The 12,293-nt window shown below is 52.0% G+C and overlaps 1 protein-coding gene across 1 annotated transcript in view; it reads left to right on the plus strand.

Moving 5' to 3' along the window:
• Positions 1–12,293, plus strand: part of GRIK4 (glutamate ionotropic receptor kainate type subunit 4) — a 456,521-nt gene that overhangs the window by 335,574 nt on the left and 108,654 nt on the right. The window contains exons 9-10 of the mRNA XM_047753544.1: positions 5,997–6,149; positions 7,020–7,124. Of these exons, the coding sequence (XP_047609500.1) occupies positions 5,997–6,149; positions 7,020–7,124 (258 nt within the window). The remainder of the gene's footprint in view (positions 1–5,996; positions 6,150–7,019; positions 7,125–12,293) is intronic.

The raw sequence follows: 12,293 nt of genomic DNA on the forward strand, positions 1-12,293 counted from the left end.
GAAGAGGACTCTGGGAATCTGGTGATCTGGGAGTGTCGGGGGCATGAGGGTTACAGGTGTATGTTTAGAAGATTGTCTTATTTTTACTTGGTGGGTAGGAGGAGAAACTCTGCCACTATTCCCTGAGTCAAATTGATTCATCTTAATTTATACAGAGCCTCTCATTCCCCTAAACAATTTACAAACAGCTCCAGAGAAGACAACAATGAAGAACTAAATGAAAATATAAAAACAAGAGAGTCGAGGGTGTTTGCCAAGCAACATTTTGCAGCCAAGAAAGAGGAGAGGATTTTAAATGAGGATTGAGTCATTTGGGGGATTTAATATTTAGAAGAGACAGGCCAGGAGAAGCAGAGACAAGACCCAGAGGCACACATACACGGATGGGGAGCAGAGACGGCTCAGCTCAGGAAAGGGAAGCGGGATGGACGATGGGAAGGGGTGGAGACAGTGGGCATCTTGGGCCCAGTAGTGGAGACCTGGATGGAGTGCTCTTTGGGTACCAGAACGTTTCCCCAACTGCAAGCCCAAATGCCTTCCAGAGCTAAATTAGTAGGTAATGGTAGAGGGAGAAAGCAATGAGGAGAGCAAAAGATGCTTCAGGATGGAGAGCCGAAGTGAGATGGAAAAGGTGATGGGAGGAGTTTCCGTCGTGGCGCAGTGGTTGACGAATCCGACTAGGAACCATGAGGTTGCGGGTTCGGTCCCTGCCCTTGCTCAGTGGGTTAACGATCCGGCATTGCCGTGAGCTGTGGTGTAGGTTGCAGACGCGGCTCGGATCCTGCGTTGCTGTGGCTCTGGCGTAGGCCAGTGGCTACAGCTCCGATTTGACCCCTAGCCTGGGAACCTCCATATGCCGCGGGAGCGGCCCAAGAAATAGCAACAACAACAATAACAACAACAACAAAAGACAAAAAAAAAAAAAGAAAAGGTGATGGGGCAGAAATTACAGACTCTCACACCTTTGCAGGTGAAACTGGGTGGTGAGAGGAAGAGATTGGCGACAAGGAGGCCGAGGGATGAGCTGGAGGAGTGTGGATGGGGGACAGGTTGGCAGAGAAGGGGATCCAGATGACAGACATGGGCTGATTGCCGGGAACCTGGGAGAAGGGAACCGCTGCTGCCTGGTTATGGACAGAGGACCCTTAGGGGATGGAGCTGGGAAAAGATGTTTGGGGCTTCAGTTCAAAGCAGCCCAGACTGAACCACAGAAAGGACCTGTGAGGCCTGGAGCACACGGAGGACACGTCACCCGTGTCACCTCTCTGAAGGCAAGGTACAGATGGAGAGGAGAGAGGATCCTCGAGGCTGTCCTTTCTGTCTGCTCCCTGACCCATCCCCCCACCCCCAGCATCCCTTGTTGGAGGTGTAATTACTAGAAGCACTTGAAGAACCTTGAAGACTCCTGAAGTTCAAGATGCCAAAGAACGCCATGCACAGGCGCACACCGATCTCCCAGCATCTGGATCACTTGCTAATAAGGGAGCATCAGCCAAGAAAACCGCATCCCAGACAGAGTGGGAACAGTGACAACCATGTGGCAGGAAAGAGCTTGGGGCCTGGTGGGAGGATGTGAGAAATGGCCTGGTGAGCTGTGTCTGCAAGTCTGCAGCAATATGGGTCTCCGGGGACCAGTGCACGGCCTTGAAAGAAGAAGAAAGGGCCTTAGACAGGGGATGAGGTCAGGCCTCTCTGGGGGGCTGGGGGCAACAGGGCACCTGAGAGGAAGGGGGTCCCCCCAAGGGTGGTAGTGCCAGTGAGGATGCTCTGAGCTTCCCTTAATGGAAATCCAGAATTAAATGGCCTCTGGCAAAAGGGAAGTATGTTATTTCATGTCACAACAAGTCCACAGGTAGGGCAGACCCTGGAGTGATGTCATTGGAAACCAAGGTTCCTTGCACCTGCTCTGTTGCCCTTGGTGTCAGCTGCATCCTCAATGCTGGAGCCGGAATGGCTAGGACAGGTCCAGTTGTCATGTCCAGACCCAGTCATGTTCAGGGGAGGAGGAAGGACTGCGTCTCTTAGAGACAGGAAGCCCTTCTGAGAGGCAGCGCTTCACTCCAGGCCTCAGTTCACATCCCATTGGTTAGAATTGGGCCACCTGCCCTGTTCTGCATCACATATGGGCAGGGGGAGATGGGTTGACTCCAGGACTACTCCAGGAGCTGGGGTTGGGTCAGGGTCAGGTGCTGGGTAAAAGCTACCCCGAAGCACCTGGCCACTTGGGGAGGGGAGGACACTTGAAGGAAACGGGGGGTTCTATTAGGGAGGAGGGAGGGGAGAGGGGTGCTGGGCAGGCAACTGGTGGTGGTACCCTTTAAATGCTCCCTCATAGTCCTGCTCCAGCAAAGCTTCCATGTGGCTCTCAAGCAAGGGGCTAACTTGAGGACAAACAACCAGTCAGAACAGGAGGTAAACTGGGTGATGACCAAATCCAGGGCAGCAGAGAGCCTGCCCACCACCTTTCCCTGCCCCCAGCTCTGGCCCGAGACTCTCATACGCTTGTCTGCTGTTGAGAAGGTATCTGCATCTAGAAAGACTGCCCCATGCTGGCCTGGGGCAAATTGGAACAATTCTGATGGAGCAGTGACACCCGCACTTGTCAGGAGCCTTGTCGGGAAGGGAGGGGGAGAGTGCTGCAGACAGGGGCGGAAACCAGCCTGGAGAAGGCGTGCTGGGTTCCATTCTAGTTCTGTCCCATCTGAAGTCCTGTCTTCTTTTGTAAGATGAGTTGGACTAGTTGATTTCTAGGATCCCTTCCAGTTCTGACACTAGTGGATTTGAGAATCTCAAAATGGAGGGAGTTCCCGTCGTGGCGCAGTGGTTAACGAATCCGACTAGGAACCATGAGGTTGCGGGTTCGGTCCCTGCCCTTGCTCAGTGGGTTAACGATCCGGCATTGCCGTGAGCTGTGGTGTAGGTTGCAGACGCGGCTCGGATCCTGCGTTGCTGTGGCTCTGGCGTAGGCTGGTGGCTACAGCTCCGATTCAACCCCTGGCCTGGGAACCTCCATATGCTGCAGGAGCGGCCCAAGAAATAGCTAAAAAGACCAAAAAAAAAAAAAAAAAGAGAGAATCTCAAAATGGAGAGATGAACTGGGAGGCAAGGGAGACAGAAATTAGTTCACAACATCATTTAAATAGCCAAACAGAAGGATGGAGAAGCCAGTGTCGATCTGGGTGAGCCATCTCCCCCCTGCCCTCCCTGCCCGCCGCCGCCGCTGCTCCAGGTAGATGTTTGTCTGAGCTGGAAAGGCGGAGTCTATAGTGTTCATAATTTCCATACATCCTCTGGCAAGGAAACGTGAGAGGTCCATTAATAAAGGAGCCACACATGCTGGGGGAAATGAATTATATGCAAAGGACAAGGAGAGCTGTAGGCTTGCCCAGAAGTATCTGGTGCCAGGCAGGTGAGCCTTGAATCAAGGGAAGGAGGAGCTGAGCGTCAAGGCGGAAGGGCAGTGGGTGGAAAGAGCGTGGAAAGTGATGGATGGACTCGGAGCAGCAAGGCTGGTCAGCTGGACTGAGCGAGGTTTCCACTGACCTTGATCATGCATTTTGGGCGCTCCTCCCTGCTTGGGCTCCAAATCACAGGTGGCTTTGGGACCAGACAACAGAAAAGAAAGGCGATGGAGCCAGGAGGGCAGAAGCCCCGGGGAAGGCAGAGGGGGCACAATGGCCCACGCCTGTCTGGATGTCTTGGGGAGAACCAGAGATGCTGAGGTCCACAGTACCTGCCGGTGGCAGGGGCTGACTAGATGTGGGAAGAAAGGAAAGAAGCAGGTGGAAGGAAGGAAAGAGGAAGAGAGGGGGTGAAGGGGAGTGGTAAGAGTACACTGGTCAGGCAGTTTTGCAATGCAGGGGAAAAAAAGGGAACTGGAATTGAGGCAGAGAACTTTAATTGGCTGTTTTCCCCTCTCACTGCCTTCTAGAAAGATTATCAGATTATCTGAAGTCAGCCCTCTCAGTCCCCATCACAGGCCTCCTTGCCCAACCTGGAGCTCAGCTGTGGGGAAATGAGTCCCTCTTCCCAGCCCGTTTTTCTGCCCTGTAGCGCCCTGTTTTTTCTACTCCCCAGGGTCCTAGTTCAGCCACCTATGCTCCCTGAGCACCTGCAGACACGTGGGGGCACCTGGGGGTGCACTGCCCCTCCCCTCAGGAAGGGTGAGCCTGACTCAATGGTTTATAGGGTGCTTGGACAGACCCACGAGGTGGGCATGCTGCCCCCTTCCGTATAGGCAGCTGGCTGACCCCGCGGTTGCGCCGCTGCCCACGGCACTCAGCACGTCAGCGAGGCCAGGGATCTAGGCTCGGGGTTCAGTGTTCCAAGTTTCAGGCTCTTTCTCCTGCACCTCGCTATCTCAGGCTGCTTACTCTCTGGAGAGCTTGGACAAAATCCAAGAGGTCACAGGATGGCCTGCCTGCCACCTGCCTTGGAGGGGCTGGAGTCCCAGGGCCCAGCCAGGCAGGAGGAGGGTTGTAAGGTGCCACATGCAGAGTGTTCTTGATGGTTTAGGCTTTGAAGGGATGCTCTGACTGCCTGTGTGGACTGTCACAGTTCACGGAAAGAACTTGCTTTGCACTGAGGCCACACCTGGGCTTCCTCAGCCGCATGTCCCTCCTCCTGAGAGGGGGTCTCACTTTCCCTCCAGGCCCCAGTGCAGTGTCCACCCTGCAGTCATTCACACTCAGTAGGTTCCCTTGTCGCTAACACAACAGAGGGTGGTCACCTCCCCAGATGGCACGTTTCCCAAGGACAGGCATCTTCTATTCTGCTCCCACCATCTCCACCCAGATCCATGGCCTTTCCCGCCCCAAAGCCCACAGGCAGCCGGTTAACTGGATGTATGTTCAGAGTGAGGCTTGTACATGGATTTCACTCAAAATGTAATTCCATTCAGGAGCTACATCTTGGGGGCCCCTTGGGCGCCAGGTCCAGACGCTAGAAGCGATGTAGGAAAGAGGGATTGAGGCCCTGCACATTCCTGCCCTAAGCGCTTGCAGTCGCACAGGAAGGTGAAAATATGGACAAACAGCTGCACCCACCCCTCCCCTGACTTTAAGGCAATCCCCCCACCCCCTCGCCTCACTTCTGGTTTATTGCTTCTTCTCCCATCTCCCTTGCTCCCAGGTGTGCTTCACACCCCCACCCCACTGTCCTTGCTCCCGCAGCTCCCCCCTCCACCCTTGACGGAATGCCTTTCTCCCCCAGCAGCTCCCCACCCCAGACTCAGTCACTTTTCCACCAAAATCCTTCAGTGCTCAGTTCCAGTGCTGGACTGGAAAGATTTTCTTGATCACCCAACCAGATAAAGTATCTTCCCCTTTGGGAAAGATTTTCTTGATCGCCCAACCAGATAAAGTATCTTCCCCTGTGGGGACCCCCCCCCAAAAAAAGAGACCTTTGGAGCCCATCTCACTCAGTCTCATGTTGCCTTTATTTGTGTCCTGTCTCCCCATCCCCCTCCCCATTCCACTCTAATCTATCACAGGAACAGGGTCTTTGGGCTTTGAACTCATCCTGTACTTCATGAGTGCTCCATCGTATTGAATATACAAAATAGACTGTATCTAGGAAAACATGATATCATGGGGGTCTTCCAGGAGGAAGTGACCTTCACCTGAGCCTTGCAGAATGGGCAAATCTGAGGGCAGTGGCTGGGTTCCTTCCACCTCCTGAGAGAGGCACCCTGCCTCCTTCCTGGGTTTTTCAGATCCTTGGAAGTTACTACTTCCCTGGGACAAAGAAAGAGATACCCTCAAGATAATTTGAGCTGGCTTGAGGGGCCAGTTTCAGAGATGCCTTGGCCACCACTAGATCACCTTGGCACCTGGACTCCTAAGGGAAGTGGAGTTGGCAGTGGGTCAAGGGCATCGGAGACCCGTCCTTACTTTCTCTGTTTGGCTTTTCTCTCGTCCTCCTCTTCTGCCTTCTTCCTCCTTCCCTCTCCTTCCTTTTCACTTCCTCTCTCTGCCCCGCTCTCTGCCCTCTCTCAGCTGTCCTCAGCCCTGCTGTTTGACGCCGTCTATGCTGTGGTGACAGCAGTGCAGGAGCTGAACCGCAGCCAGGAGATTGGTGTGAAGCCCCTGTCCTGCGGCTCGGCCCAGATCTGGCAGCACGGCACCAGCCTCATGAACTACCTGCGCATGGTGAGGGGCGGCGGGGCCCCCGGCGGGCATGCCCGGCCTTTGGAGAGTGTGTGTGTGTGGGGGGTTACTATTCTAGGGCCCTTGCCCTAGGGGGAAGCAGCGATCTGTGGTGACCCCATTCAGGGGATCATCAGTCACATGTGTTCCCTAAGAACCACGAGAATCCATGGCGAGTTTGTGTACAAGGCAGTGGCCCTTGAGCCTTAGCCTATGAGGGAGTCCCTGGATTCTAGGCTTGGAACTTGACCTCTTGGCTCAGAGGTCCCTGCAAAGCTTTGCAGGAGTGGGGATGGATAGATGATGCTGCTGCCAGCGACCATGATCCCTCAGGGCACTGCAGGATCAGCCCTCTGGCCTGATGCCGGGGTTCCCCAGCGTTCTCCCAGCCAAGCTGCCTCTAGTAGGAGGGACATGGATTCTCACACATGTAAGAAGCCAGCTCCCATCAGAGAAGCCTGGTGTGGCGTGGCTGGAATTTTGCTTTAGAGTCAGGTCATCCTGACTTCTTGCAGGCTGGGGGTGGGTGGGCACCCAAGGACCAGTAATGCTCTTCACAGCCAAGGGCCTAGAGGAGGCACTCAGGGAGTTCTGAGTTCAAGCTAGCATGTCAGCATCAAGTTGTTTTATGTAAGAGCGGCCAGGTCATTGGGTCTGGGGCAACTTTTCCTTCCCCAGCCCTGGCCAATTCTACATTAGTTCCAGAGATCATTTTCAGGCTCTCAAGATCCTGTGGCTGGGGGATGGACCAGAGACTGGATCTGGATGGCTTTCCCTTTCTGAGGCATCCTTAGCTATGTGGTGGAATGCTCGCCTGGGGCTACGTGGAAGGCGGGGCCTGTTTGGTGCTGTAACTCACTCTCTCTTGGACAGGTAGAATTGGAAGGTCTCACCGGCCACATTGAATTCAACAGCAAAGGCCAGAGGTCCAACTATGCCTTGAAAATCTTGCAGTTCACAAGGAATGGTTTTCGGCAGGTAAGCCCAGCTCTGCTACCATAGTGGCAGATCCCTCCTCCTAGTTCCTTCCTCTGTCCCTGACCCATTTCTCCTTGGCACTCAGGATGGCCTCCTACTCTCAGTCACCCCCAAGAGCAACAGGCTGCGTCCTGTACAAGGCTCCTGGCAGGCACTGGCTCCCCACTTCCTGCCCCAGGATCAGCCAGGGTGGGTCAGGGGCCTCAGCCCCAGCAAAATACCAAGAGGGAGGCACTGGTGCCTTACAGGGGAAGAGAGGAAGCAAAAGGACAACACATAAGTAAGGAATCCCAGGCCTTTGCACTGTTTGGATTACTCTATCCCCTGAGGCTTGGGGAACCCTAGAACCAGTGTGAGGTTCTGAGATGCACAGATCAGATCTCATGGGGGCTGGGGAATCTCTTCGTTGTTGTCGCAGACGGCCGGGTCTCTCCTGTCGGCTCCTTTCTGACCAAGCCCCACCCCCGCCTACCCCCATGCCAGTCACACCCTTCCGCTCCTGACTGCTCCCTGTCTACACCCTCAGCTCAGGGATGCTTGTCCTCTGGAGCTCCTTTCAACTCCCTCCTTCTTTCTCATTCTCCTCCATTAACCTTCTCATTCTCCTTCCCTCCAATTCTCTTACATCAGAGGAAACAGAAATTCTGGCAGTCACCCCAAGTGCCTCTCTGAAGGTCTCCCAACTTCTTCATCATCCCAACAGTCAACCCTTTATTCTTGGTCTATCCTTTCTCCAACCTTAAAAAAGCCTGAGAAGTAGGAAACGATGCACTCGGTACAGCAGGAAGCAGGCAAATTGACGAGCCTCCTGACTATTAGAGTGACTAAACCAGGGAACGTACCACTGAGGGAGTCACAGAATCACCTTTCCAGCAGACTATGAAGAGTCATCCTCTTTATCATAAATCCTCTTCAACCACTACCACCCCACCATCATCTCCACCACCCCCACCACCATCATCATGGAGCTATCATTTATTAAGCTCTTACCAAGGGCTACATACCACATTAAATGTGCCATCTGTATTTTGTTATTTAATCCTACAAAGAAGGTGCTTTTTACTAATCCCCATTTTACAAGCGAGAAAACTGAGGCTCCAGGAGACTGACTGACTTGGCCTTGAACAGTTAGTAATAGCTGCTGGTTTGGACTCTGCAGCCCAAGTTCTTAACCGCTATGACAAATGATGCATCAGAATCACCTTGTTAATTCGTTAAAAATGCAGATTTTTAGACTCCACCTCATAAGAGTCTGATGGGGTAGATCTAGCAGAGGGCCTGGGAGCCGATGTGCCATCAGGTACCCAAGGTGATCCTGATGACATCCTGGTCTGAGCTGGGAGGGCTGTCACATCTGCATCCTGCCACTCTGTCCTTGTGTCTGAGAGACGCAGATTCAGCCCTTCTCATGGGGTCCAGGGGAAGTCCCTCTAGGAGGAAAGTGATTTTGCTGGGACAGCTCACCCTTCTTGGAAGACAACAAAGCAAAAGGCCCGAGTCCCAGACTGAGAGAGGCGCTCTGGCATCAACTTCTTAAGCTCAGGGCTCCATGTTCTTTAAACAATGACATCAGCTACCATTTTTCATAATTTCCCAAATGGGACAGGAGTTAAGTGGGATGGAGGATCTCAAAATGGTCATTTCATTGATCTAACAAATCCTGTATCGAGCTAATCCTGTGTGTCAGGTTCTGGGCTGGGCACAGAGAAAACAAAACGGGGAAAGGCACGCTCTCCGCACTGAGAGAACCCAGTGTCTGCTGAGACAGACTGATGAGGAAAAAATAAGTGCAATTTTGGGTTATTAAACTCAAATTGTGCCCTCAGGCTCGTAATTCCCAAAACAAATGAAGCCGCCAGCCTGGAGGAAAATTGTCAGGCACACTTCCCTAGTCCCAGCGTGTTTGGGGGATACAAAATAAAGAATTATTCATTTTTTCAATACATATCTTCAACACAGACGTGCCAGGCTGTCTTCTAGGCAGAGGTTAAGAATGCACTCAGTGCCTGCTTTCATGGAGCCTATATTCTAGTAAGGGATAGACAACAGGCAGACAAAACTATGCAATGTACTCGTGTAGGTAAGTGCTACAGGAAAAGTAAAACAGGCTCTGGAAAGCGAAGGTTTGGAGGGAATAATGGGGAGAAACAGCGGCTAGGAGAATAGCACTTATGCCAGACCCAGACCCACTCCGTAAACCCAGACTCAGGTTTTGAGAGGCTCCCCTTGGTCCTCAGCCCTGCTTTCTGATGCTCCCTGGAAAGAGCCCACTTCTATCAGGCAACACCTGCGGTGGCAGTGTTGGCTGGTGGCCCTGATCCCACCCTCCTCTTGAAGAACAGCTCATTAGGCTCAAAGTACCTCTTCCCCTTATCTCTGCTTCTCCACCGGCCCCCACTCTGCCCGGCTTTCCCAGCTGCTGGGCTGCAGGACTGTCTGAATCATTAGGAAACAGCATTGCCAGGCACCAGCACCCATCCCTTAGCAGCCCAGCCCAGCAAGGGGTTCGGCTCTGAGGCATCCTGCGTGGCACCTGCTGTGTCTCCTTCCCCAGCACAGGTTATTATAGCTGGAGAGGGCAGGGCTTTTCAAATGCAGATGTACACAGAATGGCCCATGGTGCTTGTATGAAAGTGGGGGATCCCGGGCCCTACTGCTGTTAATTCTGAGTGAGTGAAACTGGGTCCAGGCCAGGAATCTGCATCTTCTTAACTAGCACCCAGAGAGATGATTGGAATGCTGGTGGTCCATAGGCTCCCCTTTGACTAATACCTACTATAGCCTCTGTGTATAGAATTTCTTCCTGACCCCCTGTATCCCACCTCCATCTTTTTGAGCTGATGTTGAATGGCACCTGCTGTAGGAGTGACCATTAAAGAGGATGGTGTTTTTGACCTTGAGTTCCCCTAAGGGACACACAGCCTGGATTGGACTTATATAATGGATCACAATAATCTTCTTTATTACTCATTTTTCTTCAACAAATCTGGTGACCTTCCTACTGCTGTCCTGTCTGGCTCACGTTTCGCCAGGAGCCGTGCAAGATGTATCATGGGCACAGATGTAGCTTTGCAGCTCTGGTCCCCAGGTCCCATCCCAATCACCGACCCAATCTTTGCCTCTTGACAGGTGTCCTTCCCCTGCTTATTACAGGATGAAGAAATGGTTTGGGGAGTGGTAATTAATGGAGCTTCTCTTCCAGGGTAGGAGGAATGTCAGTGTCACGGCTCTGATATTCTCCCAGTTCCATCCAAGGTGATGCTGGCAGGGGAGGGGAGAGTGACAAAGAGCAGGAGAAATAACATCTCTTGAGGACCTGTTGTGGACCAGATACCACACAGGCACTTGGTGCAGGTCACTTCTGATCTGGAGGCCAGCCCTTCAGGTGGACGAACTCCCATTTTGCAAATAAGGAAACCGAGGCTCAGGGATGGTAGGGAACTTGGCCCAAGTCCAAAAATAGCAAGGACTTTAGGCCAAGCTGGAGTTCACGGCCAGGCTTGTCCAACTCCAAAGCCCAAGCTCATGGGTCTCCCCTTCCTGCCTTTTCTCACTTTCCTAGAACCCCTCAGCCCCCAGATCAAAATGCTTTCTTTACCTTGCTGCCACCTGCTCCCAGTGACCTGCGGAGCTGGGCTTTCTCTAGTAGTGGCATCTTCTCCTGTGGATTTGGATTTGTTCTTTCTCTTCCTGTCTGGGCGAGTGACTATTAAGAGCTGGGCTTGATTATTTAGAAAGCACCATGCAGGGACCCAGTGGGTTGTAATTGGTAAAATGTCTGAACCAAATGCCATATTCCCTGCCAGTGGCTGATTAAGGGATTATTACCATTTAAAAAATAGTCTTTTAGAATTTAGGGTTATTTATTACCATTTTAAAAATTACTGTTTTGAATCTGTTTGGAGAGGACTCTGCGGAACTTCCATTGGAGCCTGTCTGGAGGAATTGCTCCGCATAATGTCTTGTAAGTGACATTGCCAAACCCCGTCCAGGTTCACTTGCTCCATCCCTGAGTTTTTGCCTGTGTGAGAGAGCCCATCTCCATCCCATATTCTCCCTCCCCATCCCCCAAAAGATGTCCTGAGTGGTATTGGAATAGTATAATTTCCCTCCCTAATTTGGGAGAAATATTTGAAAGACGTGAGGGAGCGAAAAAAAAAAGCACAGCATCAGAGGGCCCTTAATTTCCTTCATTTTAACTTGGTTTAAAGATCAGAGGTTCTGAGCAGGCCCCCAGCGACTTTGTTAGGGCTGTAATAAGATGAACACACCTTTCATCTGAGGATCGGAAATGGCTTAACAGGCTCTAATTAAGCCTTTGGGAGAGGGAGGGATGAGGTGGGAGAGGGAGGGAAGGGTGTATCTCAAGCTAAAGATGCACATCTGAACTTTGCCATTGGCTCACTGTATCAACACAATGGGACACCTCAAGTTTCTTCCTCTGAACAATGAAGATGGTGACCCCTCTGCGTGTGGGCTGGCTAAGCTCAAGGATGCCTGAAACCAGATCTACATAGCACTCTCTTCTGCTTGCCTGTGGTTAGATAGAGAGCTGGCTCTGCAGGCATAATATTGGGTTACTAATATGGCTACCATTTATTGGGTGTGATGCGCCGTGCCGAGCAGTGTGCTTGTGTACTTACAAATTCTCATCTTTTTCACCCACTGTGCACGAAAGCTTTTCTCTCCGTCTTGCAGGTAAAGAAACTGAGACAGAGAGAAAGTAATGAGTCCACATGCTTCCAGCTAATTCGTTCCACACTTAAGAACTGAGCCCGGGTCTAGCTGTTTTCAAAGTCTATGGTCTTCCTACTTGGCAGAATTGCCCGGAACATGTTGGAAGAGACCTTGGAGGCCTCTGGTTGAATCTTCCAACCCCATGTTCTCCACAGTGTCCCTGAGGGAAGCAGCCACGCAGCCTCTCCTTGAGCACGTTCAAGGCTGGGGAATTCACTGCTTCCCTGGGGACACGTTCCAAAGTCATCAGGCACTGAGTCAAAACCTGCCTCCTAGTCCTGCTCCATGAAGTGACCCAGAATAATCAGCTTTCTCCTTTTTACCAGGTCTTCAAGTATTTAAAAATACTTTGATTTCCCTTCACTCATTCATTCTTTCCTGAAACTTACCCTGAGATTTTTTTGAGTACCTACTTCGTGTTAAGGGCTGGCA

This window comes from Phacochoerus africanus, chromosome 11 (assembly GCF_016906955.1).
Source record: "Phacochoerus africanus isolate WHEZ1 chromosome 11, ROS_Pafr_v1, whole genome shotgun sequence".
Classification (NCBI taxonomy): domain Eukaryota; kingdom Metazoa; phylum Chordata; class Mammalia; order Artiodactyla; family Suidae; genus Phacochoerus; species Phacochoerus africanus.